This window comes from Macaca mulatta, chromosome 2 (genome assembly GCF_049350105.2).
Source record: "Macaca mulatta isolate MMU2019108-1 chromosome 2, T2T-MMU8v2.0, whole genome shotgun sequence".
Taxonomy (NCBI): Eukaryota; Metazoa; Chordata; class Mammalia; order Primates; family Cercopithecidae; genus Macaca; species Macaca mulatta.
The window spans coordinates 106,419,217-106,447,048 of NC_133407.1; the positions used below are offsets into that span (position 1 = coordinate 106,419,217).

The following is a 27,832-nucleotide window of genomic DNA, read 5'->3' on the forward strand; positions in this document are numbered from 1 at the left end:
CTCCCTAGTTAACAATCAAGATTAAAGGGCACCTGGGTTTTGAAGACCGGCTCCCCTTCCTCCCATCCAATAAGAAGACTTGACCAAGATGCTTAGAATCATTTAATGACTGTTCCAAACACACCCTTAACTGGGCTACAGGTAAATTTCACTGGGATGGAAGCAGATGAACCACCCAATCAAACAGTACATGATTACTCGGTTTCCAGAAATCTGGATACCAGAAAAACTCAGTAGGAAACATCAGGATCACGTAGCCAGAGGTTCCTTGTGATTCTTTCTTTCCTTCCTCCTCTCCTCTTCCTCCGCCCTGCTAAGGAACTTCTCCAGGGGTACAAATGTTCAGGATGGGAGAAGGGGAAGTCGGCTCCCATATCTCTAGGACAAAGAGGAGTGCTGTGACACCACACCCCCGGGGCAACAAGATGACGTGGAGGTACAGGCCTGGGGCAGGTCTGCTCAATAAATAGACAGTTCCCAGAAGTCTCCACAGTGGGATTAACGGGCCCAGGGATGCTGAACTGCAGAAGCCACCCTCCCGAGGCCGGGCTGTGGCCCGCTCGCTACGTGCTGCACACCAGCACATCTGCAAAGGGTCCCAGGAGGATCTTGTTGAAGATGCAGCGGACCCACACCAGGTAGGTGGTGAAGGGCTTGATGTTCTCAGTGAAGGTGTGGTTCTGCAGGGCCAGGATGTAAGGCACATAGGTGTTCTCCCCCTGCTCCTGCAGCCACACCTCATACTTCACCTCCCTCACCTTCAGGTACTTAAGGTTCCATGGGATCTGCCAGGAGACAGTGAGGCGGGCCTCGGAGGCGCCATGCACTGACGCCTGGCACTGTGCTTCCCGCACCTTGCCTGGATATAGGCCGACTGTCCACTTCTGCTTCCGTGGTCCTGGCCGGCCCTTCACCACGCGCCGTATGGTTTGAATGAGGGATGGGATGTCCACCTTGGTGTCCTGGTAGATTCGGAAGAGCCACTCGGGGTTCCGGCAACAGAGATGCCGTGGGACCTCACGGCTTTGCAGGATACGGGCTTGCTCAGCCCGGTCCAGATGGGTGATGCCCCCCTGGTCCCAGGGCCGCTCAGGGTGTGTGACTGTGTTCTCTGGCATCATGTTCCTCCAGGCTACATACTGGAGGTCCATGCCAGGCAGCATGGCCAGCGTCTTATAGGGAGTGTAGTGGTCGGGATTGACAGCATATGGGAAGAGCTCTACCACAGTTGCCCCACGGGGCAGGAAGAGGGTGGTGACCAGCTGGGCCCCATGCATGCTGACCAGCATGGAGGCGTTGCTGACCAGTCGCACGACATCAGCAAAGGCGTGGTCCTCCAGGGACACTGTCACTGTCTTCATCTGGAACTCCTGGGCCAGTGCCAGCAGCAGCTCTGCCTCATTCAGGATGAGTCTGTTCTGGGTTCGGCTAAAGACCAGAATGTACTCCTCGCCGAGAGGGGCTCCTGTGTGACTTACGTTCAGCTTTTCCGTCATGAACCGTGCAAACTGCCGGATCTCATTGCCCGAGACCAGAATGTTGGCTTTCGGGCCCTGGGGCTGGACAAAGCCATACTGGTACCAGGTAGTGATCTTGGAGAGGCCCACAAAAGCATGGGAGAAGCACAGCAGCCGGCCCAGCGTCTTCAGCTGTGCCCGCAGGAGAGGCTGCTTGGGGCTGAGCAGCTTGTAGAGGTCGAAGTGTGCACCCTCGCCCCAGCCCTCCATGAAGAAGAGCCGTGCCTCGTGGGCCAGGCCGGGAAACTGCCGCAGGGTGTAGAAGAGTGGCAGCAGGTCGTCGTGAAAGACATGCATGAGGTTGTCGGGGTTGAAGCGGTTGGCGATGAGGGCCACATCTGGCACGAACACCGGCTTGGGCATGAAGCGCAGGGCAGCAGCAGGCAGCTCCACGAAGTTGAAGTACTGGGTGTTGTGGTCCTCCACGGTGGACAGGTCGAGCAGGGCTGGCTGGAAGCGCCGGGAACCCAGGTTGGGTAGCATGACAGAGGTGTTGCCATGGAAGAAGATGAACTCCTCGGCCTCGTTGGAGTAGCAGAGCCACTTGAAGCGGCAGATGCGGTCTGTGTGTGTGCGGCCTGTGCACACCATGTGTGTGCCACCCTCCATCAGGATCTGCAGTGCCTTCGGGTAGTCGATCCTCAGTGCTGGGGCTGGCTCTGTGGCCTGTCGGCCGAGGGCCAGCTCCTCCTCCAGTGTAGCTGCATGCTCACGCAGTCGCACATGCTTCCACAGGACCGCCGCCAGCACCGACACCAGGAGGGCGTTGAACACCGCAGAGAGGTGCATCCTAATGCCACTGTGGGGCCCTAGTGAGATGACAGCCACTGGGAAGCACCACAGGCCAGGCGGGCTTCACCCATCCCTATGGGCATCCCGAGAACTGGTGAAAGCCTGCAGGAGAGAAGGAAAAGAAAAAGGAGTTGGCACAGTCTGCCTGGCATCATTACAAGCTCCTGCTATATGCCAGGCGCTGTGCTAGGCTCTGTGTGCCCACTACAGCACTGGATCCTTGCAGCCATTGTGCTCATTGGTAGGCATAGTAGATTAGACCATTGTTTAAAATATTTACTCCCTCCCCATCGCCTCCATGTTGGAGAGTGCATCCCCATACCTGACTTTGGGCTTAGCCATTTAACTTGCTTTGGCCAGTGAGATGTCAGCAGACAGAACATAATCAAAGGTTTGGAAAGTGTTTGGCCTGGCCTTGCCCTCTTTATGACACTGGCATAAGAAGAATGTATTCAGGCTAACTTGCTGGCCCCAAGAGGAGCGAGTTACGCACGAAGCACAACCGCTCCGGCCATACCCTGTTCTAGTTCAGCTGATCCCTCATGACTGAGTGGGCCCAGCCAAGAGCAGCAGTGCCATCAGCCAAACCCAGCCAAGATCAGCTAACACATAGACATCGGGGCTGAACAACAGCTGATTAAACATCCCTGAAATTCTGGGGCTGTTCGTGATGAAGCACTGCTGCAGCAAAAGCCAACGAAGAGAGGTATCTGTGATGACAGGCCATAGGAAAATCCCTTGCAGGGGCCTGACATTCCTGGACTCTGGGTAATGACTTTCCGTTAAATGAGAACAACTGGCATTGGAGATCTGTGAACACTGTCCCCAGGTTGTACAAGACCCCGGTATGCCACCTGAGACACACACATGTATGGTCAGCTAAGCTTTGCTCCTGCTTAAAGTTCCTTTAGAAATCATGCCTGCTGGCTTTAGAATCCCTTAAGAGAAGGGTAGAAACTCGTCCCCTCGGTGGTAAGATAATTGTATCTGGGTGTCATCATTGAAAAATGTTTTGTATACTGAGCCAAAAAAAACCCAACAGGGTTTTAAATGCCCTCTCCCACATACACACACTGACAGAGAGGCCTGGCTAGGGGTGAGCATTTACTCCCTCTTCTTGTGATATTGTGAAGGGTATCATGCCTGCTCTGGGACCCAGGATTATTCAGACAGTGAAGAAGCTCATCCTTTGTGACACAGGAGCAGCACAGGTAACACCTGACACCTGCCTGGCACTGCACCGGGAGGGAGTAGCTGTTCCTTTATTCTCTTGTGGCTAGGTCCTGATGCAATTCCTACCTCCCTGTGATGAAAAGAATCCAAGTGCATCTTGCCTAGAAAGAGAAGGTGTCTTCAGCTAGGTTCCCTAAGAAGCAGAGTCAGGGGCAAGGATTTGAATCCAAACAGTTTGAGAAATTATCCCATGAAACACCTGTAGGAGAGTGGGAAAGTGAGACACAGAAGGGACCAAAGCCAACACATACAGGGTACCTTAATGAGCAGTTAATGCCCTGTGTAGCCTTCCTCCCATGATCATATGCTGGATATAGTATGGAAGCTGGGATACATGTCTATCAAATCCTGTTGGGCATTACTTAGTTGAAGGCCATTCCTGGAGGCATGAGATCTCTTCTGGCCTACTCTTATCCAAAGGTTGAGCCCACACATATGAATATATTATATACTCCCCACCCCCAAATATCAGGAAATGAGAATTACCCTGAACAAGTATCATACATTCTAGTTTTTTCTAGCACACTTTAGTCTAAGCTCATTAACAACAACAACAAAAAAAACCTGCCCATAATCATCTTAATTAACTCATCAGGTTGGCAACTTGCTGTTTAAAAAATACTTGTCTACTCCAGATGTTCTCAAGCCTGGCTGATTACTGGAATCCTCAGTTAAATAAAAATCCATATTCCCAGGCACCAGTCCTGGAGGTTCTGATTCAGTAGGTCTGGAGTATGGCTCAAGCATCTGCATTATTTGTTTCTTTTATTTCCTGCCTTCTTGTGAATTGCTTGAATTCCACTTTGATTTATCAGCAGTGTTTTTGAGTACATCTCTTGATATAGATTTTCTAGTGGTTGCTCTAGGCATCATATTATAACCTGTAACTTATCACAGTCTACTGGTATTGACATTTTACTTTTCAAATAAGTGTAGAAACTTTACCTCCACCTAGGTTCTTTTATAATATAATTGTCTTACATGTTTCCTCTACATATAATGAGACCCACATCAGACAGTAATTTTCGCTTCAACTGTCGAGTATGATTTCCTCAAGAGGGAAAGGATCATCTATTATATTCACCCATATTTTTACTCTTTATGTTCGTTCCTCATTCCTGATGTTCCAGGTTTCCTTCCATTCCTACATCCCTTCTTTGAAGAACTTCTGTTAGTTTGCTATTTTTTAAGGGTTAATTTCTTGGCAACAAATTATCTTAGTTTTCCTTCATGTCAAAATGTCTGGTTTTAGCTTCATTCCTAAAGGATATCTTCACTGGGTATAGAATTTGGGGTATAGATTTTCCTTCTTTCAGTATGTGAAAAATGATGCTGTGTGATCTGGCCTCTGTGACTGCTGATGAGGAACTGCTACCCTTCGAATTGTTTTTCCCTGGAGGGAAATGCATCGTCTCCTGCTGCTCTTAAGATCTTGTTGAGTTCTCAAAAGTTTGACTCTGAGGTGCCTTGGCATGTATTTCTTTGGGTTTATCCTCTTTGGGGTTTGCTCAGATTCCTGAATCTGTAGGCTCTTGCCTTCCCCCAAATGTGGGACATAGCCATTAGTTCCTTGAAAACTTCTGCAGCCCCACACTGCTCTACTAGGACTCCAATTACACCAATCGTAGATTAAAAAAAAAAAAAAACTGTATTGTCCCACATATCTCTGAAGCTCTGTTAACTTTTTTCCAGTATTTTTTCTCCCTGTTGTTCAGACTGGATGATTTCTATCATTCTGGCTTCATGTTCACTGATTCTTTCCTGTGTCCTCTCCATTCTCGATTGAGCCCATCCAGTAATTTTAAAATTTTGGTTACTCTATTTTTCATATCTAAAATTTCCATTTAGTTTTTATAACTTTTTTTTTTTGCTAAAACTTATCCTGGACATTTTGGTTATAATGTTATGATACTCTGGATCTTACTTAAATCTTGTTTTAGTAGCTTCTGTTAAAACCGTACTGGTCGGGGAAAGGAGGGAGAGCATTGACTCTTACTGTTGGTTGGGGGTGGGCGTCCAGGTTCCCTACTCAGCCTCCACCAACACCATTGTGGCTGGGAGGGTGAGGGATACTCAGCACAGAGTGTATGTCAGGGGGTCAAAACCCAGGCTCTGCAGTTGGCCTCCAATGACACCCTGGGGTGTGGATGGAAGTCTAGGCCCCAAGAGGACTATCACAGTGAAGGATGTACACTACTACTAGGCGGTGGTGGAAGTCTAGGCTTCCCATCAAGTGGGGAGGGTGTGGGGCAGCTGGTTACCACTAGGCAAAGGTGGAAGTCTAGGCTATCTGATACCGTTTGGCTCTGTGTCCCCACCCAAATCTCATCTTGTAGCTCCCGCAGTTCCCACATGTTGTGGGAGGGACCTGGTGTGAGATGACTGAATCTTGGGTCGGGGGGGTTCTTTCCTGTGCTGTTCTCATGATAGTGAATGGGTCTCACTAGATCTGATGGTTTTAAAAACAGGAGTTTCTCTGCACAAGCTCTCTCTTTGCCTGCTGCCATTCACGTAAGATGTGCCTTGTTCCTTCTTGCCCTCTGCCATGATTGTGAGGCCTCCCCAGCCATGTGGAACTGTAAGTCCAATAAACCTTTCTTTTGTGAATTGCCCAGTCTCGGGTATGTCTTTATTGGCATGAAAACAGACTAATACGCTATCCATTTGGCCTTTACTAAAACTGAGGACTGGAGGGGGAGGCAATTTTCTCTGGTGTTTTGCAGGAATGGAGTATTTATAGAAAAAAAAACAAAAAAACAAAACAGTTGTACTATACTGTTCCTTCTTCCAGTCCTTTGACAAAAGAGACCAAGCTTCCTTGGGGCTTTGTTTTGTTCTGTGCTCACTGGCATTCCTGGACTGTGGGCTTCTCTAGCACCCACGGTAGAATATGTAGGAGGCAAGAAGAAAACCCAGAGGACTCACCATTACATTGTTCTGTGAGTTCCAGAGTCCCTAGTTGGTTCACTCCTTTCTCCACCTTTCAGTCTTCCAGTGTTTTATATATAATGTCCAGTATTTTTAGCTATATTAGTAAGAGGGATACGGATAATTTTGTCTACTCCATTTTGACCAGAACCTGAGGTATCCTTGGCATCTACTTTTTTTTTTTAACCAAGCTCCCAGGTGATGCTGGGGTACAAACAGATTTGAGGAAAACCAAGTAGTTCTTAATCAAAGAAGCAGGCCATGAAACACATTACCACTTATCAGTTTAAAAGCTTGGAAATGTTTTCCTATTTCTTTTATATATAAATTAAAGTAGGCTCAATGTTATCCTTATAATCACATCACCGTCACTCAATTGCTTTCTGATACATCTTGAATCAGGAAGATGAGGATCACTGTTTAGCTGGCACAAGAACCCACAACCCCACTGCCTAAGCTGTGGGCAGCAGTGAGCAGCCTATGTGTTAGTTATGCCTTATTAATAGCAACAGCTAGTATGAGTTACTGTTCTGCTCTGCTTCACTGCAAAATATCTTTTGGGTTTCAACAACACCTGTATGCCCACAGGAGTATGCTATGCATGTGACTCTTCCCTATCACATACTATGGGGGAAAGACAAAGGGCCAAATGTTGCAGCCAGAACCCTGCAGAACTTCAGATCAGGTCTATCACTTTGCTGCATGACACTCGACATGTTGCTATGCCTCTCTGGCTCCTGGGTGCCTGGATGATCAGATAAAGCATCAGGCTGACCTTGGCTTCTCACCTGCTTAGCAATCAACTATGAAGCAGGATGCAAGCAATAAACATAAGCCCAGCTAAGCCAGGATACAAAGGAGTGGCTTCATTTTTTGTTCTCACAAGGCAGAAAGGAGAGGTGACTCCCACTCAGGCAATCATGTCTAACCTTAGAAGATGACCTTATTTGGAAAAAGGCTCTTTGCACAGACAATTAGATAAGAATCTTGAAATGAGATCATACTGGATGAGGATGGGTCATAAATCCAATGTGACTACCCTTAAAAGAGACAGAAAAGGACATACAGAGAAACAGAGGCCATGTGACGACGGAAGACAGAGACTGGAGTGATGTTGTTATAAGCCAAAGAACCAGCCCGGATGACCAAAACCATTAGAAGCAAAATAGAAGCAAGGAAGGATTCTCCCCTAGAGCCTTCAGAGGGAGCATGGCCCTGCTGACACCTCAATCTTGGACTTCTGGCTTCCAGAACTGGGAGAGAATAAATTTCTTTCATTTTAAGCCACCAAATGTGTGGTAATTTGTTGCAGCAGCTCTAGAAAACTAATATAGGGACCATAATAATTCATTTGAAAAAGGGGTTCTGTGCTCTTAAGAAGGAATTCCATTGCTATAAAGGTTAACAACCACTAAGCAAGTCCTCATTTTGCCCACAAAAGCAATTTGCCCAACATCACACAGCAAATCAGGAATAAGAACAGAAGTGTTCTAAAACACACCTGCTGCAGTGCTGCCTCCCAGTGGGGACAACTGGGGAGACCAGCAGGTCACCAGCAGGCCCAGCTGGTGCAGCTTCTGTGTTCAGGTTCTCATGAAATTAAGTCTCCGCTTCACCATCTACCTGCCTAGCTCCAGGGCCTGGGCCAGTCTGATACGGATGAGCTGCTCAAAACCTCTTGAGGGGTGCGGAACTTACTTGGATCTAGAACAGTCAGAACACCTCAGTCTTGGGAAGCCAACTCCATACATTAGTTTAACTTGTGGGTTTGCTCTTCTGGAGACACCTTTGAAGGTATCACTGATCAATCAGTAGCTATCACATCGTCTCCCAAACCAGCCTGGCTCTCAGCTTCCAATGCACTACTGGCTGCAGGTAGCTCCCAGAAGAGGATATGCACTGTCTGGATAAGTATGAGGATAAAGACAGAAAGACTCGGGTTCAAACCCCAGCTCCTCGACCTACTGCATGTCCTTTCTACACTCAGGCTCCTCATCAACAAAAATGGGGATACAGCACCCACCTCACAGGAAAGTGGAAGTCAGAAATGATGTATTAGTTGAATTTCGTGAATGGTGATAACCACTTTTATCTTATAAAAATCACAATTTCATTCCATCAGGTTCAACCTAACAGGTGCGGTATATAGCGGAGAGGAAAATAAAAAGGTTTTAAGGCACCAGGTAGCTAATAAAGGGCCACTGGGATATAGACAAAACACTGGCATTTTAAAACAGTTTGGACACACTTGGCTACCTTCATCTGACTCAAAGCAAAAACTCATCAGTGGTGAGGCAGGAACTGTCACTTTTCATCACAGTCATTTGAAACAAAGGATTTTAAAGCTAAGCAGGAGAAGATTCCTTCCAAAGAAGATGGAGACAGAGCAGACAGTGAACGCTGTCACTGTGTCACTGGTGGTACCTTGGGCCTGGTCAGTCGCCAACCCTCTGCGTCTTGGGCATCCAGGTCGAGTGTACTGACAGATGACATAATGGACACTGTTGCTTCCCCCAGCAGCCACTGCCCTCTTCCTCTTCCTAATAACATCCCCAGTGTGTCCAGAGAGCCACCCTCCGGCTGATACCCATGAGGTTCAGAGAAGCTCAGACCTTGCACCTCAGGTGGATGGACTGTCAGCAGAGCCTACTTCTGGGGCCAGGTACTGGTCCAGCCATGGCAGGTTACCCGAGTGGGACCAATTCAGCTGAGGAATGAGGTGTCACATGTCATGTTCCCACTCACTAGACAGAAAAAGAAGATGTTGTCCCAGGGCTGCTGGCTGCCATCTGCTGACCATGAGGGAACCAGCTTGAGGCAAAGACAATGCCTAGGATGGTATGGCCAAAGAGATATAGAGGACCCTGGTGACATCTCCGAGCCCCATCTCGGACATCTGCTGTGAGAAATGGTAACTTTCCTCATTGCTGAAGCTAGGCTGGGTTGGGATTTTGGCTTCCCACAGCCAGAACATTCCAACTGGTATGGAAGGAGAACCTGTTTGCAAAGTGCCATGCGTGAGGTAAACATGCAGGGTCTGGCTGTGTCTCCTGTTTCTGAGCTCTGTGCTCCAGCCTAGGGGGATTATTTCGCATCAGTTTCCCCTGGACTCTTCTATAACTTGGGTAAATGAAGCCTTCTCCCTAAGAAACCTTTTCATGAGACATGAAAACAATCAAATAGAGGATCTGTGACAATTTTCTACACAGGTGCCATCTGCCAGTAGGGAATGAGAACTAAGGCCACCAAAGTGTCACAGCACGGGCAGAAGGTAGGCTTCAGTGAGCCCTGCAGGCAGGAAGTGCCAGACCCCTCCTGAGGAGCAAACAAGTCCTCTGGTGTGGCTGTTTCCTGGAGCTTTCAGAGGGACAGAGATGTGATATCTGAACAGTACAAAGGCAGGGGGTAGGAGGCAGTCCAGGGAATGTGACCCAAGGCCACCCCACAGTCCGGTCTGGTTGGAATGGATGGTTCACAAGGAGAAGAAGTAGAGAGAAACTTAGAAGAATCAGCCGAGGGTGTGATGCCAGATCAAGGAGTTTGAATTATATCCTATAGGCAATGGGGAGCTATTATAAGTCTTGGAACAGAGCAGCTTGGAGGTTCTCTGGGAGAACAGAGGTAGAAAAAAGCCAATTAGGAGCTCCCAAGCTCAGTGTCTCCCCATTTAATACAGGAGAGGAGAGCCTGAGTGTTAGAATGGGGGCACCCAGAAGGGAGCACACAGAGGAAGCTGGTGGGTCACACTCTGCATGAAGGGGGCACAGCAGCATGTTCCTGATGGCAATTCAAGTCCCAAAGTCTGCAGATGATTTAAATTTAAATAAATTCTCACAACCTCAAAGCTCATCCTTTAATAAAACTTCCACTCTTTCACATCTTAATGGGCCTTCTTGGTGGTAAGAGAAGAGGATAAAGTCACAGCTATCTTGAGGGCCCTGCAGAAAGGAGAATATAGTGGGGCCCTGACTTCATGTCCTTCATTCAGGTCTTCAAGGCTCTTGTGGAACACGGGCTGAGAACTTCTGGGCCAGCCACAGGTGAGAGGCCAGAGCTCTGTGGCTGCCTTCTTAGCTGGGTTTTAACAGCACCTCCCGTCAGCCTTGTTCATCTCTAGGGGCGTGTCTCTGTGAGCCTAGAAACCCTGAAGCTGAGAAATCTAATTAAACTCAGTGTTTCCTCAGTCTTTTCAACCCATTCACCCATTGATAATAAAGAGAAATTCTCTCATGCCCCAAACTGACCTGTAAAGTTCAACATCCCCTTCTCCCTCATTCATAAGACTCTCTTCTGCAACGTCTGCTCCTCAAGACCAGTGAATTCCATCAACCTTTACTTTCTGATGTTGGTATTTTATATCAACATCTATCTATATATTTTACTTTTCTTTTTTTTTTTTTTTTTTTTTTTTTGAGGCAGAGTCTCGCTCTGTCGCCCAGGCTGGAGTGCAGTGGCCGGATCTCAGCTCACTGCAAGCTCTGCCTCCCAGGTTTACGCCATTCTCCTGCCTCAGCCTCCTGAGTAGCTGGGACTACAGGCGCCCGCCACCTCACCCAGCTAGATTTTTGTATTTTTTAGTAGAGACGGGGTTTCACCGTGTTAGCCAGGATGGTCTTGATCTCCTGACCTCGTGATTCGCCCGTCTCGGCCTCCCAAAGTGCTGGGATTACAGGCTTGAGCCACCGCACCCGGCCTTATTTTACTTTTCAATGTAAAATTATATCACTGGATATGCTCTTTCAAATAGGCATGCCCCCAAGTGGACATTCTCCATACAACCCCACCAGCTAAGAACCACTGTGCTGAACCACATTAAAGTGCTGATATGATTATTTTTGACCAGTGTCCCGTGGTCCTGCCATTAAGAACCAGGTATCCTTACCACCACCAAGGTATGGACAGTTCTTCTCAAGAGAGAACACCTGGCCGGGCGCGGTGGCTCAAGCCTGTAATCCCAGCACTTTGGGAGGCCGAGACGGGCGGATCACGAGGTCGGGAGATCGAGACCATCCTGGCTAACATGGTGAAACCCCGTCTCTACTAAAAAAATACAAAAAACTAGCCGGGCGAGGTGGCAGGTGCCTGTAGTCCCAGCTACTGGGGAGGCCGAGGCAGGAGAATGGCGGGAACCCGGGAGGTGGAGCTTGCAGTGAGCTGAGATCCGGCCACTGCACTCCAGCCTGGGCGGCAGAGCGAGACTCCGTCTCAAAAAAAAAAAAAAAAAAAAAAAAAAAAAAAAAAAGAGAGAGAGAGAGAGAACACCTATGTGATCAGTAAGACATGCCCTCAGCTGGAGTTCTGACATCTGATCTCTACGAGGAAAGAGGAGAAGCCAGGAGCTAGAAAGAGACCAGGAAGAGGGAGAGTTCATTAACATTTGAGGTTAGGAGAAGAAAAAAAATAAAGGATAAAATTAGAAAAGGGACAAAAAGGTTTCAAAAGAGACTGGAAAGACAGGGAGAGACTGTCTTACCAGGGGGTGGAAGGGAGATCACCCCGAGGTCCTCAGCTCAGATCTAAACCAGGGAACTGAAGAGGAGCTCATGCTGGGGTGGCAGGGAGGAAGGCACCAGGGAGGAACATAAGCAGGGGGAGCAGTGGCAATATTTGTGAGTGTTTACCCTAAACGAATGACTGGACTGACATTTGTAAGAGGAACTATGTCAAGCACAGCTCAAACACTTTTTGTATATACAAAAGATCAAGGTGCTAATTTCAGACACTGATTCTCCTCCCACAAAGTGTCTAGTGATAACTGTCATAGCTAAGGAAAAGGCTGGAATTATAGGTGTCCTACTTCAGTTCACCAAGAGGGCCTGGAAGCAGTGACAGTGCAGCAGCAATCAGTATACCCAGCACCCAGAACTAGCTTTCTAAAAATCTTTCTCTACAAAAGGAACCAGAGCTCCTTGGAGAAATGGTTTATTCCAGGGCTAGGGCAGGGAAAGTACAAGACGAGCTTGGAACATTTTGTAGTGCCAGAATGTAAAAGTATTAAAAAAAAAAAAAAAAAAAAGATGAGGAGACAGTGAAAAGGCACAGGAGCCAGCATCAAAGAGCTCCCAACAGCTAAATCTTGTATAATTTTAGTACCAAAATTAAAAAGTAATAGTAATGAATTATAACCCATAGAATAAAATATCCATGAGTCAATATTGATATGAATAAATAATTAGGAGAGAACGGACAGATCTTCCTTAGAGAATTTCAATTAAAAAATATAGAGGCAATCATGGAAAAAGAAGATCACCATTTGGCAAACATCACAGTGATAACTGTTGCAGGCAAGATCTGCTGATAGATGCTAAAATTAGTGGGTGAAAAAGTATGATGAGAGGATATTTGCATAGTCTCAAAGTATCTCCCCATGAGGTGCATATTAATTACAAAACTAAAAATGGAAACTACTGTAGAGAAGCCTGCCAGACATGCCCCGAACCAAGTAATCAAAATTAACATCACCTGTAATAACACTGACATCATGTACCCCTTTATATGATGCACTGAGACAGGACCTCACTTCTATGGTTTTCCTGCCCAAAATGTGTAACTTCAATCTATATTTCTAAATGGGGATCCATGGTTCTAGCTCCAGTTCTGGCTCTGAATAAGGTCTGTAGGTTAGCTAATAGAGAAAACCTTAAACTCAAATTAAGGGATGTTCTACCAAATACCTGGCCAGTACTTGACAGGGCTAAAGTCATAAAAGACAAGGGAAGATGGAGGAGCTGCCTCAGATTGGAGGAGACTAAGGAGACACAGCAACTTAATGCAGTGTGGGATTCTAGCTTTCATCCTGGACCAGAAAAGGAACATTAATGGGACAACAGGCAGAATTTGAATAAGGTCTGTGGTTTAATGTGTTGTGTGAATTTCCTGGTTTTGATCATTATACTATGCTCTGTAAGATGTTAATAGTAGGGGAAGTGGGGAGAAGTGGTTTATGCAACTTTTTTGTAAGTCTAAAATGTATTCAAAATAAAAAAGTTATTTATTTTTAAAATAAATTACATAAGAAACGTGAATTTTTATTTTTTTATTTTTTATTTTTGAGACAGCATCTCACTGTTGCTTTGCCCAGGCTACAGCACAGTGGCATGATACCAGCTCACTGCAACTTCGAATTCCTGGGCTCAGGTGATCCTCCCATCTCAGCCTCCCAAGTAGGTAGGACTATGGGCACGGGCCACCAGCCTGGCTAATTTTTAAATTTTTTGTAGAGAAAGGGGTCTGGCCATGTTGCCTAGGCTGGTATTAAACTCTTGTCCTCAAGCAATCCTCCTGCCTCAACCTCCCAAAATGTTGGAATTACAGGTGTGAACCACCGCACCCAGCTGAGAACATGAGTCTTTATAAATGGTAATGACATGTAAAATGACATGAATGTGGTTTGCTCCAGCAAACAAAGTAGACAGACAGAACCCGACAAGGGAATACTGATCACTGTGGAAGATGGTGGGGGATGGTGGGGTTCTTTATATGTTTGTACTCTTTTGTGTTTACTTGACATAATAAATACATTAAAAAGGAAACAATAAAGAATTAAATAAATCACTATTTATAAATAAGAGAATTCTGAAGAGTAAACAAGAAATAAATTGATATTCAGAAAAAATAAAACTAAGTCCTCTCTGGAGAGACGGGAGGCAGATTCATGTCCTATGAGCTGATACACATTTTGCCCTGATCAAAGAATAGCTTCCAATAGAAGCCAAAGCCAAAACAGACAAACCCAGGGAATATCAAATAGCTAGACCCTCACGGAGATACGGAAAGAAGAGAGGAAAGACTTACCTCCAACGTGAGTGGGCATCTCAGCCCCCAGGTATTCCAGGTATTCATCATCTCTCTAGTGATCATTCTGCCACCTGCCCCTCTCTAAGGCAGGCTTGGCAGCAGGTGGGGATATGGGGCAGTGGCCACAGGCAGGCAGGAGTCTAGGGTCCACATCTGGACCTGACTGACTGTGTACATGCAGTGGACAATCCCAGCAAAGCACTGATATCAGGGCCTTAGGGCAAAGCTCATAAACTAGGAAACATGGGTGGGGGCCTTGTGAGGCAAATTGGCAACTAAGCAGAGACCAGCCTTCGAGACTGGGGGACACGGGGGCTGCTTCTAATTAGCTGCTAAGTCTTCCCAATCCCCCAGTCCCTAATCCCTCCCAACTCCCATCCTCCTATCCCCACTCTCAGGCCCTGCCAGAATAGTGTTGATGGAAGGCAGGACAGACTGGCCTGCATGGACCTGCACTGGGCATTTCAGGTTTCCGAGTTACCCTTCCAAGGGGAAAATGGGAAGAAAGGTTTGCTGGAGACGGACAGAGCAACAATCAGGTCCTGGAGTTCTGATTGCCTGGGAGTTTCTACCAACTTTACCACTTACAAGCAGGTAGCCTACACCACTGTTGGATGAATACCCCACTCCCATACTCCGCAGGCAGGTTAGCTTTGAGACATGTTCTACACTGGCTCCCAGGGGTCCCCAATGGGATTAAGCCCCAGCTGTCCACAATGGTAACAAGCGTGACACACACCCTTTTTGGCTGCCTTCCCTTCCCTCTCTCACTTTCTCACTCCCCATTCATGTTTACATGTCCATTGGGACTGAATACAAATCATCTACTTGCTAAAGAATCCTTGTCTTAGGATCTCAGGATCTGCTCCTGGGAGACTTAAAAAAAATAATAGATCTAGTCCTGAATCCAGAGGGGAACCTTAATAAACAGATATTACTGTATTTTGTCACTGTGGAGACATGGAAAGCCACCCTTGCACTTCTACCTACTGTGAAGTAGGTAGCCACAGTGTGGTAGTAGGAAGCCAACAAGTACTTGAGCAGTCAGTGTCACTACAAAACACTGTCAGCCTGTTTCCCACACCCAGGTGGCACCTGCCCCTCCTCCCAACAGCCTGCATAAGCCAGCTGAACTGAAGGATCATGCAAAATCTTCAGGAAGGTTTTCAAAAGACAACAGATGGAGGCAAGGAGTACATTAATCGGATCTCCAGCCCCAAAGAAGATAAAGAGGCCTTTCCTCTTCACCACATCGAAATGTTCCTGGATAATAAACGCATACTTCTCTAGGAGGAAAATTCACAATGGTGAAGAATAACTGGGCCAAGGTGCTTACTGGGCAACAGACCCAGTGATTTCCCCTTTCTCTGGGCCAATTTACACTGCTGTGGGGCTATCACAGCCTGGAGCTGCCAGTCTCACTGACAACAGAACAGCAGCAACGAGGTTCAGGGCATGAGAGAGCCCAGGTGGCCCTCCTTGGCCTTGGAGCCTGAAGAGACTTGAAGCTAAGCCACTGTCTTCCACAGGACTGCAGCCTGGTCTGACAGACACTGTCTGCTTGGTCCTAATGTCTGATCGTTCAGGGCACCTCTGTGCACCAACTGCCTCCCCAGAGCACTGGCGACAAAGGGATAAGAACTCTTTCAGACTGAAGACCTCCATTCCCCACTTCATCTGTCTCCTGGCTCTGCTGAAATGGGCAGGGGCCAGGATCCCAGCATCACAAGAAATCTGACTGTGCAGTGACGAGTAACTCCCTCTCAGTCCTAAGCAGCCCACCCTCCTTTGTGCACTTACTCTGAGAGCACAAAAGCAGAGCTGGAATGTGCCTCTCCTGCACCTGCTGTCCTTAATTCTGTCCCCCAGTGAACCCACTTCTGAGCAGTCATGCAAGGTCACCCTGTCTGCAGTCAGATCTGGCTAGCACCCCAACCTGTTGAGCTCCTGCTATGTCCCAGTGCTATGCTAGGTCCCTCACACACGCACACACAGCCTCGCTAAATCCTTCCTTACCCCTGCTCAGCAGGGTGGTGCACTTTGTCTCCATTTTCCATTCAGAGACAGGCTCAGAGGCTGAGCCATGTGTTGACAGTCCAGGATTCAACCCCAAGCATCTCCACCTGTGCTGCCTCTCAAGAGACAAGGGCTGCCCAGACAGAGTCTTGTCATGAGGAGGTGAGAGGTGGTACTTGGAGGCATGGGCCACCCAGGATAATACATTTTGTCTCTACTTAGTGCCTTCCTGAAAACAGAGGCTGATTCTTTAGGATGTGCGGGTGGGCATGAAGGTCCAATGGTCACTGATGCAAAGCACCCCACCACCCTCTGGGCTTACAGAGCCTCCAATGAGATGGGATCGGTACAGGACAGATGGTATCTGACATGAGCCATTCCACACAGAGAAAAAAAAACAGATCAGCCCTTTTCCTGCTTGGGCAAGGACATGGCAGGTGCCCTAACAAAGGGTTCTCCAGTCTTGCCCCTGCTCCAAGCCAGGACAGCTGTGTGCTCAGTGCTTCCTGGCTGTCTCGCCCTAAAGCGTTCCTCTATGTACTTACCGCAAGCCTATGAAGTATCATTATTCCCTATTTTTAGATGAGGAATCGGAGGTTGGAGAGTTTCAGTGACTTGTCCAAGGTTACAACAGGTGTGAAGCTTAGGTCTTAACCCAGTGTTCTCGAACTCTAAAGACTGTGTTGAAAACCACCCTCAAGATACAGAAGATCCAGTCTTCATTTAAGTGGGGCAAGGCGCAGAGAAGAGAAAGAAACACCTCAGACATTCAGAGGACTCAATAAGGGAGGAGCGAGCCCAAATAAGGGCACACACATCCCACCCAACTTTGCAGCCCAGTCCCCTCCTGGACCCATGACAATGACCAGAGAATGCCACTGGCTGACTAGCTGAGAGTCATCAGGCTGTGGGGCAGGGAGAAGGGAAGATGAGTGAATGCTGGGTGGATGTGATCACCATGCTCAGCGGTGAAACTCTTGAAGAAGACAAAAGGGCTTCAAGGGGGACATGACAACCTTGATCCTTATTTGTTTGCTTTCCTTTAGAAAAGCAGAGGTAATCAAACTAGGAAAAGCTGCCTCTTCCCATCACTCCTCTTACTCGTGCCCTAAGCAGAGTTTTGGCCCCTCCACTGCTCCAGGACGAGCAACTGATTCTGTGCTGTACCTCCCGTCCCATCCTGCTACCAAGGATCCAATCAGCACCTAAAATTGATTCCCAGATTACCAGCAACTATTAAATATGAACCCACTCTTACCTTGAAACACACACTCAGAACCACCAGCCTCCAACACTTTATGTTCCAGGCAGTATACTGAACACTGTAGGTATATTTTCTCATTCAATCTTCAAACCAATATTAAGAGGCTAACACCACTATTTCTATTACCCATTTATAGATCGGGACACAGAGGCTGGGAGAAGCTAAGTAAATGTGTCCAAGTCCCTGAGCATGTATGGAATGGAGGCAGGATTTGAACATGGATTCTAAGCACTGTCTTATGCTAACAGCCCAGGCACCATTTGGACCTCGCCTTCTCGGCATTCCAGGGTCACACAGACCAGGGTACTCCAACACCACCATGTTTATCTGCTTCTGCCTCTACACTGGGCACCAAATTTAGAGACCACCTGGAGTGGGGAACAAAGAGCTTAGTGACTCAGCCAGGACAAAGCATGATAAAACAAAATTTTTTTCAAAAGACAGGGAAAAAAGAAATCAACAAGAGATTAAAAACATGCCTAGAAAATCCCTTTAGAAACTGAGGGAGGCAGGAGCAAGCTATCAATTCACTCCCCCAAACCACTTTACTAAGCTCCCAAGAGCAGCTAAATGTTATCAGATTCCCAGACTTAGTGAATCTTCCTTTCTAGGATCCCAGCTGTTGTGAGCATCAGAGGATAGCGTCGATAATGTTGTCACATCTGCAGACCCCAGTAACAGCTGAGCAGCTGGGGTGGGGCCACTTGCCTGGGGCGGGGGGCTCACCATGTGAGGCTGGTCATTGGTGCTGGGTGCAGGCTCCATTCTGGGGGACCTGGCCAGCCCCAGACATGGGCACAGAAAAGCCCACAAGGGCCTTGAGGTTTGATAAGGAGTAAAAGCCCCAGAAATTCTGGGCCCAGAGTAGGAGGTGCACACTCACATGCCTGCTAGGGCTGGAGCCAATGGAGAAAGTAAAGCTGAAGGTGGGCTGTGTGACCTGGAGACTGAACACCTAATGCCAGCTGATGAGAAAATGGCACGAAAGCAGTCTGGTGGTACCTATCTGTATCAGTCTGCTTGGGCTGCCATAACAGAACACCAGACTGGGTGCTTTAAATGACAGAATTTTCTCACAGGTCTGTCAGGGTTGGTTTCTGGTAAGGCCTCTCTTCCTGGCTTGTAGATGGCCTCTTCTCTGTGTGGCGGGGAGGGAGGAGAGGGTCAGGTGAGGGAGGGGGAAAGGGAGAGAGAAAGCAAGGGGAGGGAGGGAGGTGGGGAGAGAGACAGAGAGAAACACTCTGATCTCTTTTCCTCTTCATATAAGGACACCAGTTCTATCAGATTAGGACCCTACCCTTATGACCTCATTTAAGCTTTATTATTAGGACAACCTATCTCTAAACATAATCACATGGGGGTTAGGTCTTCAACATATAAATGGGGGGAACATGATTCAGTCCATAGCAACCCTCTTCTGATCTTCCCAGAGAAGCAATAAATCTATTGAAAATGGGAAATGTCCTAATTTGTAACTTCTCACAATTATTCAGATTGAGTGAAGACAACATGCACCAAGGCCTGGGGCTGCTCGCCTCACTGCTGCCGGGTAAAAATGGACGCTGGTTTGCTAGCTCTGGTCTAAAGCAAATCCCCTGTCCTGCTGGCCTCACCATGGCCTGTGCCCAGGTTCCCAGCTGTGTGACTGCCAGAACCAGCTGCTCACCGGTCACTCCTCCATCAGAAGGGTTACAGAGGTGGAGGGACCAGACAGCCAGCACCTGCCAGACCCAGGCTGCAGAAGATCAGGCAGGGCCCCAGCCAGGAGGGGGTCAGCAATGGTGCAGAAGGGTTTATATTACTTTTACAGCAATTTGACTTTTAAGGATTGTTCACACTTTCAATTGAAAATTACAGAATTCTTATTTTGTCACTGAAAAGCGTCTTTGTCCTAAATGCAGCCTGAAGTACTAGTGCTAGATTGTGGAAGCCTTCAGTCCTGTATTGATTTGTGGTCTTATATGTTGTGAATTAGTAAGGAGTAAACATGTTTCATTAACTCAACCTTATCCTCGGAATAATCTCTTTCCCCCTTCTTTTTTCTTTTTTTTTTTTTGGTTATCAGAAGTAGTACATGGAACTGGTATTAATAATATAATGCTTACATTTGCTCCTAAATATTAACCTAATGCTATTGATAAATTCAGGCATTTATAGATCAGGTTTTCTGACCAAGGTTATTTATCCTTTGGCAAAATCCTGGCAGCCTGAGTGGTTCTTGTAAAACTTAGTAAGTTTAATTATCAAGGCATATTTAACATTTAGTTAAGGGCTCACTTTTTTAGATTAAAACTTTGACATGGGTAGTATCTTCTTGCTTTAGAATAAAGAGCAAAGCAAAGTCAAAGCTGGAGACATTAATCCACCATCAATAGCTGATGACTGTGACTATATTGCCTTATCAATAGAAAAGGAACCCCTTCAAAGCAGGAAAACCTCCAACAGAATTAAGTCACAGTCATCTGTGTACTACTACAAAGTACTACTTTGGTGAGAAGGGTGATGTCAGTCTTTGTTGAGGATAAACCAAGGTTTGAGTATGGGGCAGGACATTCGGCTTTCCACCAGCTCATTTGCAACCCTCTCACCGGTGTTCAGCCTCCAAATAACGCAGAAACCTTTGCTTGCCACATAGCCTGCCGTGTCATCTGGCTTTTGCTTAGCGCAAATGGTCACTTGGAAGTGACATGTGCCTGTATTGGTCCTCTCTGGCATCACTGTGTACCAATGTGGTTATAAACAGGGACGCAAACAGGGAACAGAATGGTGGGAACCTCTGTTGTGTGGCTCACAAAGGTAACGGAGAACACGCCTACACCAGGTTTTCTAGGTGGAACTGCAAAATCAAATGAAAACAATTCTTACAGGGAATGCTCAGATGCCAGTGTGTACACACATCCAGATGGACCCTCAGGCCCAAGTTGAGAGGGTTGAACTGATCAAGAGAGTCCGAAGACAACCTGTATATGAAGCATAAAATATTCACAAAGAAACAGGAGGCAGTGTGCACAACAGGAAATCGTCCAGGGAAGCTGGCTGGAGGGTGGGTGAGTTTTGAGCAAGTTTTTGGAGGTGTTTTGGTGGTGATGGAGGATAAGATGAGCATCTCTGTTATGTGTCTACATGTCCCAATTACTCATGACTGCTATAATCTGTCCACAGTAAGATAAGCATCACTGTCTAGTTCTCACATATGTCCAGCAAACCATGAGGCCTCCAAGCCATGGGCAGTGATGGCCAGGTCCAAAGCCATGTGCAGTTCAGTGGGCACTGCATACCCAGACAGGTAGAGCCTGGGGAGCCCAGGCTGTGGGGCAGGCACAGAAGTGCCAGGGAAGGCAGGGGATAAAGCTGCCAGGAGACCTGGGTTTCAACATTGGAACCCTATGGGCTCAGGTGACTACCTGCAAAGCCTTCTGCAGGGTGACGCTTTACAGCAGCCAGGTCCCTGCCAGACACCCAGGGAGCCTGAGATCCCACATCAGCAAGCAGAAGGAGGTGACAGGATAAGGCTGAGTTTTCCTTTGGTCTCATTACCACTGTGTCACCCTGAACTCCTCCCTTTCCTAATAATAATGATATTATCATAGCTAAGATCCACTGGCCAATCACTAGGTGCCAGGTTCTTCACTCTGCAATGATGATCTTTATTTTATAGATGGTAAAAATCAAAGCTCAGGGAGGTTAGAAAGCCAGGTTTACAGAGGAAGCAATGATAAGACTAACCCAGGTAGGCTGGGTGCAGGGTCTGCGATCTCCTTCTTTTTATCTGGAAATAATTTTAAACTTACAAAATAGTGGCATGTATAGGACAAAGAACTCTTCTACACTCTTACCCAGATTCACCAACTGCTAATTTGACATCTTTGTTTTATCATTCTCTCTATATACAGTCAGCCCTCTATATCTACAGGTTCTGCATATGTGACTTCAACTAACTGTGGATCAAAAATATTCAAAAAAAAAATACAATAAAAAAGTATCAATTTAAAAACAATATAGTATAACAACTATTCACATAGCATTTACATTGTATTAGGTATTATAAAGAATTTAGAGATGATTTAAAGTATACAGGAGGACTGCGTAGGTTATATGCAAATAATGGCGCCATTTTATAACAGGGACTTGAGCATCCTTGGATTTTGTTATCTGTGGGGGGTCCTGGAACAAGTCTCCCTGAGGAGGGCAACTGTATACAAATTCTCTCTCTTTTCTGAATCATTTTAAAATAAGATGGAGAAATCTGGCCCTTTTAGCCCTCAATACTTTAGCATGTATTTTCTAAGAATGAAAACCTTCTGTTACACAACAAAAATTCATGAAATGAATATTGATACTATAATGATAATACTATTAACATATGATTTCTATTTTCTGGTCCAGAATCCAGTCTGGGATGAAGCATGGCATCCAGTTATCACATCTCTCTACTCCTTTCCAATCTGGGGCAGCTTCTCAGTCTATCTTCGACTTATGATCTTGACAACCTTTAAGAGTCAGGGCCAGCTATTTTCTAGTATATTCCTCAATGTCTGATGTTTTCTCATGATTAGGTTCAGGTTACGCATTTTTGTCAGGAATTAGAGTCTGTACAATTAGTCATTAATATGACCCCACCCTATGTGAATCTTTCTGGGACACTCACCTTGGAGCAGCCAGGATGAGGAAGGACTGAGAACCCCTATACTGTGTAGGATGCTAGAAGGAGTAGGGACACTTTCCTGGAGAAAAGAAGCCCGTGCACCCATGCGTCTTCAAATACCTGAGTTGCTGCCCAACAAGAGTGAGGCCGCTCCTGAGGAGTGGATACAATCCCTTCTACCTGACTGGACACACGTGGATGATGGTGACACGTGCAACCCAAGCCCCAGGCACAAGTGTGGACTGTGGCACATATGATTCCCATTCTGTCCTGCCCAGCACAGGTGTGCCAGCTGCTCCAGGGACCTAGAGTAAGAACTGCAAAAAGAAGTCACGGGGAGGTGGAGCTCAGCATGATCGGCTGGAGGAAGACTTCTCTAAAGACTATAACTGTTTGAGCATGGAGGAATCAGCTACTTTGTAGGGCAGTGAACCCCCTGCCTGGAAGTGGTCTAGCAAAAAACAAGAACAACCCATGTGGGCTACTCCATAGCGGGGAGTAGGGCTGGCCATGGTGTCCTCCAAAGCAGGACTCAGTGGATCCATGGACCTGTTGTAGCAGCATCACCTGGGATCCGAGAAATGCAGAATCCTGGGCCCCACTTCAGACCTGCAGAACCAGAATCTCTCTGAGAGGACGACCTAGGAACTGTGTCTTAATAAAGCTTCCAGGTGATTCTTAATGTGTGCACAATACTGAGAGAACTGCTCTAAGGTTCTTCTAACATTTCACAATTTTGCGATACTCAGCAAGGCATTTCTAGCTAGCCCAGGTTAAACAACTGATTCAATTGAGAATAACTCTCCCCATCAGTATCAGTAAAGGCTAAATAAATTCTGTTCCCAGCTTTTGCTAAGATGATGCATAAGCCTAAGCTCTGGGGAAATCTGAGAAGCCTGCCAGACTCTAAGCTCTCTTTTGAAACAAGTTGCCCCAACCCATTCCTTCCCACACAAAGTGCACCACTTGTGGTATGGGAGTGGCAAGAAGTGAGACCAGACCTCTTGGCCACAGCTAAATGGACTAAGGATGGAGCCTGGGTCTAAAGCAGCCACCAGCTGGGGACATAGGGAGATGGCCATCCCTGCAAGCCAGCAGAGAGGAGGTAGGTCCCCTGAGAAAGGAGCCCCTGAACAGAGCAAATTTGGACAGCATCTCCAGTTCCTTACAATGGCTACTGTGTGACTCTCTTGGAAGCTCTGCGACCCAGCACAACTGTGGCAACTCCAGATGCCACTCCAGGATGTGCCATGATTCCTGCCACAAACCTCCACTGTCAAAGGACCCCGGGGTCTGTTTCATCACTGGGTGTGGCAATACAGCAGACTAGATCCCCAACCCCTTCCTGAGGCTTAGCTCAGAGCTGAGGAGCAACTACACAGCAAAGAAGGGGCCCTCTCTTAGCCTTTTCAGAATGGAGAAAACAGAGAAATTTGTAGCATAAGATTGTACCAATGGCAGTCACTACTGGCAGAGTGAAAGATCTGATTCTCTTACAGGTGCTGGAGTATGTACCAGTGAGGACATGGGAAGTCAGAGAAAACAAAAGGATTGATCCTTGTCCAGGTTAGCTAAGAAAGAGGATGTTGGCCTCTGGGTAGGGGAAAGAGATGAACAGTCTCACCATCTTACTTTACTGAGCACCTACTATGTGAGAGGTGCTGTCTTAAGCCCTTTTTCTGACCTATTTCATTTAAGCCTCACCCTCCAATGCAGTACCAGTATTATCCCCACTTTCTTTTAACATGAGAAAACCAAGTTTTAGTGGAGTTAAGTACCTTGCTTAAGTTCCTAAAGCTCAAGAAGGGGCACCAGGATTTGAACCTGTCTCTCACTCCAGAGGTCTTGTTCTTAGTACTGTGCTCATCTGTCATCAGACTTGGAGGAACACTCAATGGCAGAGAAGCAGAGTAAACTGTAGAGCTGTGAGTTTTTATTAGTCAAGGGCACAGCAGGTGTGGTGGCCCTGGAAATGTAGAACCACAGGCCCTAGACTGTAACTTAGCAACCCAAGGCTTCTTGCTGTAATTCCTCCCCACCCAGCCAGGCAGAGAGTACCCGGCTATGACAGGTGGCTTAGGGAGCTGTGAACATTCTCTCACCCTAAGGAGTCTAGGTAACATATTAGTGTGATAATTATCCCATGTGCCCTAGTACTGTGCTGAGAGGGTTAAGCCATCAATTTAGAATTACAAAACCACTGACCTTTAGAGCTACAAGAACCCTTAGAAATGATTTCTTCCAACTCTTTATTTCATAAAAGAGATCTTGAGAGGCAGTGTGAGCTCTCACAGGCAGCCAGGATTAAAATGGCAGCATATTGGCTCTCAGTCCGGGGCTCCTTCTCCTCACATCCACAGCTCAAGGTCTGCTCTCCTTCGCAAAGCAGAGATCAGGCTCAGATAATTGTGCAGCCCCAGAACATTTCCCAGGAGCTAAACGAAGGCATTTCTTCTCATACACAAGCTTCCCAGGTCCCACCCAGCCTGCACCCTCACCCGGCCCTGCCGTCCGGTGATGAGACCCTAAAGAGGTCACAGGCCTTGCCTGGGCTGCCTCTTCCTAACACCTCCTCCCCTGAACTCACTCAGGGACTGTCCCCTACAGCTTCACCACACATCCAACACCAGCCACAGAGAGGAAGCACACAGCCAGGCTGCAGGGTCCTGCCTCCCACCCACTTGGTGTGAGAAGACTCCCTGCTGCAAGACTGGAGGCTGCCCCAGGTCATAACTAGGCTTCAAGAATGCAACAACAGCAAGGATGATGGGCAGCAGAGAAGGAGAATTACATGGCACCAGTTCTGGAGCTGGAGATGTCAGGATATGAGTTCCCATCCCTGTCACTTAGCCGCTATGTGACCCTAGGCCAATTCTTAACCTCTCCAAGCCTTCATTTCCTGATTTGAAAAACAAAATTATGCCTACTTCACAGGGTGGTTTTGTGAATTCAAAGAGACAGCAAAGGCAAAGCACCATGCCTGACAATTATTTTTCTAATATTATTATTAATCATAATGGTAAAATAACTCCTGTTCACTGGCTTTCACTCTCAGCCAGGCACAGTGCTAACTGCTTTACATTATTATCTCATTTATTCCCCACTACAAACCTGAAGTAAATGCTATTAATTCAATTTCACATTTAAGGAAGTATGCTTAAAGGCATTAAGTGAATTGCCCAACGTCACACAGCGATTAAGTGGAGGGGTTAGGATTCAAAACCAAGACTGACTCCAAAGCCCATGATGACATTTGTAGGTTCCACCTTTCACATTTATTATTTCATTCAATTTAAGAAACCTTGGGAATCACGTGATTAGCAGGTCCCAGGGGAAAGTATTCCACTGACAACCAAGCTGAGATTGACAAGGACCATTGGGGAATGGGGGATTTGGTAATCTAATTTTCTAGTTAGTGCAATGTTTACTAGAAGGCTTTGTTTATTGCTAAATATTTTCTAAAGCAAGGCTCAGAGCAAGAACTTGCCAACCAGCATACTTACATGGCCACGGAGGGTCCAGCCACCAGCACCATGTCTTCCTTTCTGCTGAAGATCTCCACTCTCCTCTTCTTCTCGCAGGGGCCCAAGGCTCAGGAAGGAACGTGCTGACCATCCCTGGGGATGAGGGGACCTATGCTCTTTCCTAGCTCTGCGGGACTGAGATTCCTCATGACTAATATGAAAGGATGAGCTGGAAGATCTGCAAGATTCACGAGAGCCAGAGAGGGCAGCTAGTCCCAGTAAAGATGAACCTGGACTCCAAGCACCTCAAACAGTTTCTATCGTTAGTCACCACGACTGCTGATATTTGCTGCACACTCACTGTTTAGACATACTGGGCTGCGGACTTGCCTGGCATTATTTCATCCTCACTGCAGCCCCGTGATAAAGGCATTGTACTTTCATCTCCACTTCACAGAGAAAGAAACAGAGGCTCAGAGACGATAAATGACTTGCTTAAGCGCACACCGCTAGTGGCGGAGAACCAGGATTTGAAGGCCGGGCGCTTACTATAGTAAACATTTGGTGAATGAAACCTCCTCTGTCTATGCTCTTAGCTACTAAGTCCTACCAAGCTCGCCCCATAACCCCGAAGTCATCCCTTTCCACGCGGATCCTTGTTTCTCCCAAGAGCAGGCTCTAAGTGTTGGCTGGCATAAAGTAGGCGGACACTGGTCGCTCTGCACCTGGTGCAAGACTCCAGCCTGAGGGTCACATACTTTAGCAGAGTTCCCATCAGTGAGCGGGAGACGGGTTCCTACACACACACGGAGTCAGGAGTCCACTGGGTTCCTACTTCAGAGGCTACCCCGGCACTGCCAAGCAGGCCGTGGCAAGCTCTTACACCGGACACACATGGTACGTGCCCCACTCGCCCCCAAGGCGCCTAGGGATCAGCTGCAGGCCTGCCCGGGTTGGCAGTTCGGGAGGCCCAGGCCCGCTCCGCGCACCTCGCGTGGCTCCCCACCGCCCGCGTCAAATGCGCACCACCCATCACCTCCCAAAGCAAAAGGGCCTGAGGACCCAACGCCAGTGCCTGCCACGAGCTGAGGCCTCCAACTGGCAAGCCCCAGGGAGCTGCCCCGGTCCTCAGCCCCCGACCCTGAGGGTCCACCCCCGCCCCGCCCACCTCCCGCGCCTAGCTCAGCTCGCTTCACACGACACCCCTCAGTTCTGCAAACTCTCCTATCTCCGGAAGGCGTCCTAGAACCTCCCCCTCACTCTGGGGCCCGGCACCGCATCGTCTCCTCCAGGGGGTCGAGGGTTCGGCCCCTCCACTCCAAGTCCCAGACGGGTGTCAGAGTCCGCGCCAGCCCCGAGCGCGCGCGTCTTACCTGAAGCCTGGGCTCCGCGGGACTGAAGCCACCTCCGCCAACACGTCCAGGAGGCCCCACTGCGGCGCCACTTTCCCACACCGCCGCCGCCCCCAGTGCCAGCTCCTGGCCCAGGAGGCCCAGGCAGCCAACGCAGGTTTGGCCGCGCCGCCGGGTTCGCAGCCTCCGCCACCTCCAGGTTCGCAGGTGTCCCTCGTGCGCCTGCCCGGCTGGCGAGCCCAGCGCGGAGCCTGTGCGCGTGCGCAAAGCCGCGAGTTCAGTCGCTCCGGTCCCGGCCAGAACCACCCCCTTGGCTCGCGGAATCCTGGGAGGTGTAGTTTGCGTCCGAGGACAGCCCGCGCCGCCACCAGCCTGCGGAATGTTGAGAGTGACAATTTGCTCCCAGAGAGGCTGAGTTTTATTTAGTGTTAGGATTACACAGTTATGGGAGTTCTGATAATAAATTTAAATGCAAGCTTAACGAACAACCAAATGTCATTTGTAAAGTCAGAGTAATAGGTTTACATGCTTTTAAAAATTGTAATGCTACAGAGAACTTAAATACAAAAGTACCAGTCCTCTGCGGCACCATTTCATTAACCAGCTGTCACCTTATCCCACTGTCCAGTCCTGGCTGTCCAGTCCTCAAGGGCAGCTACTTATGGCTGTGGCATCTGGCATTCCCGCGGATTCTAAGAATATACATATGCCCCTCTTTCTCAATTTATGAATTTTAGATCTATTGACTTCTTTCTTAGATCTCTTGACTTTTTTTGAATTTAAGTCATCTAGAGATGCACCTATCACCACCAACTCCACCTCCA

At 47.7% G+C, this 27,832-nt stretch overlaps 1 protein-coding gene across 5 annotated transcripts; it reads right to left on the minus strand.

The window, feature by feature from the left end:
* Nucleotides 1–87: 87 nt before the first annotated feature.
* On the minus strand, nucleotides 88–27,261 carry POMGNT2 (protein O-linked mannose N-acetylglucosaminyltransferase 2 (beta 1,4-)). 5 transcript variants are annotated; one of them, XM_077992266.1, is made up of 4 exons: nucleotides 27,030–27,261; nucleotides 25,696–25,809; nucleotides 24,398–24,568; nucleotides 88–2,411 (listed from the first exon to the last, which is right to left on the minus strand). In XM_077992266.1, exon 4 carries the CDS (start codon nucleotides 2,304–2,306, stop codon nucleotides 564–566), a length of 1,743 nt encoding a protein of 580 aa, XP_077848392.1. In that variant the 5' UTR covers nucleotides 2,307–2,411; nucleotides 24,398–24,568; nucleotides 25,696–25,809; nucleotides 27,030–27,261; the 3' UTR covers nucleotides 88–563. The 5 variants fall into 5 exon arrangements, with proteins under 5 accessions (XP_077848392.1, XP_028699840.1, XP_014986699.1 ...); XM_028844007.2 differs by having other exon boundaries at nucleotides 25,696–25,894; XM_015131213.3 differs by lacking the exon at nucleotides 24,398–24,568.
* Nucleotides 27,262–27,832: the final 571 nt, after the last annotated feature.

What these genes read in the sequence shown, in the direction of transcription:
- POMGNT2 (XM_015131211.3), bottom strand. Translation starts at nt 2,306, where the DNA reads ATGCACCTCTCTGCGGTGTTCAACGCCCTCCTGGTGTCGGTGCTGGCG.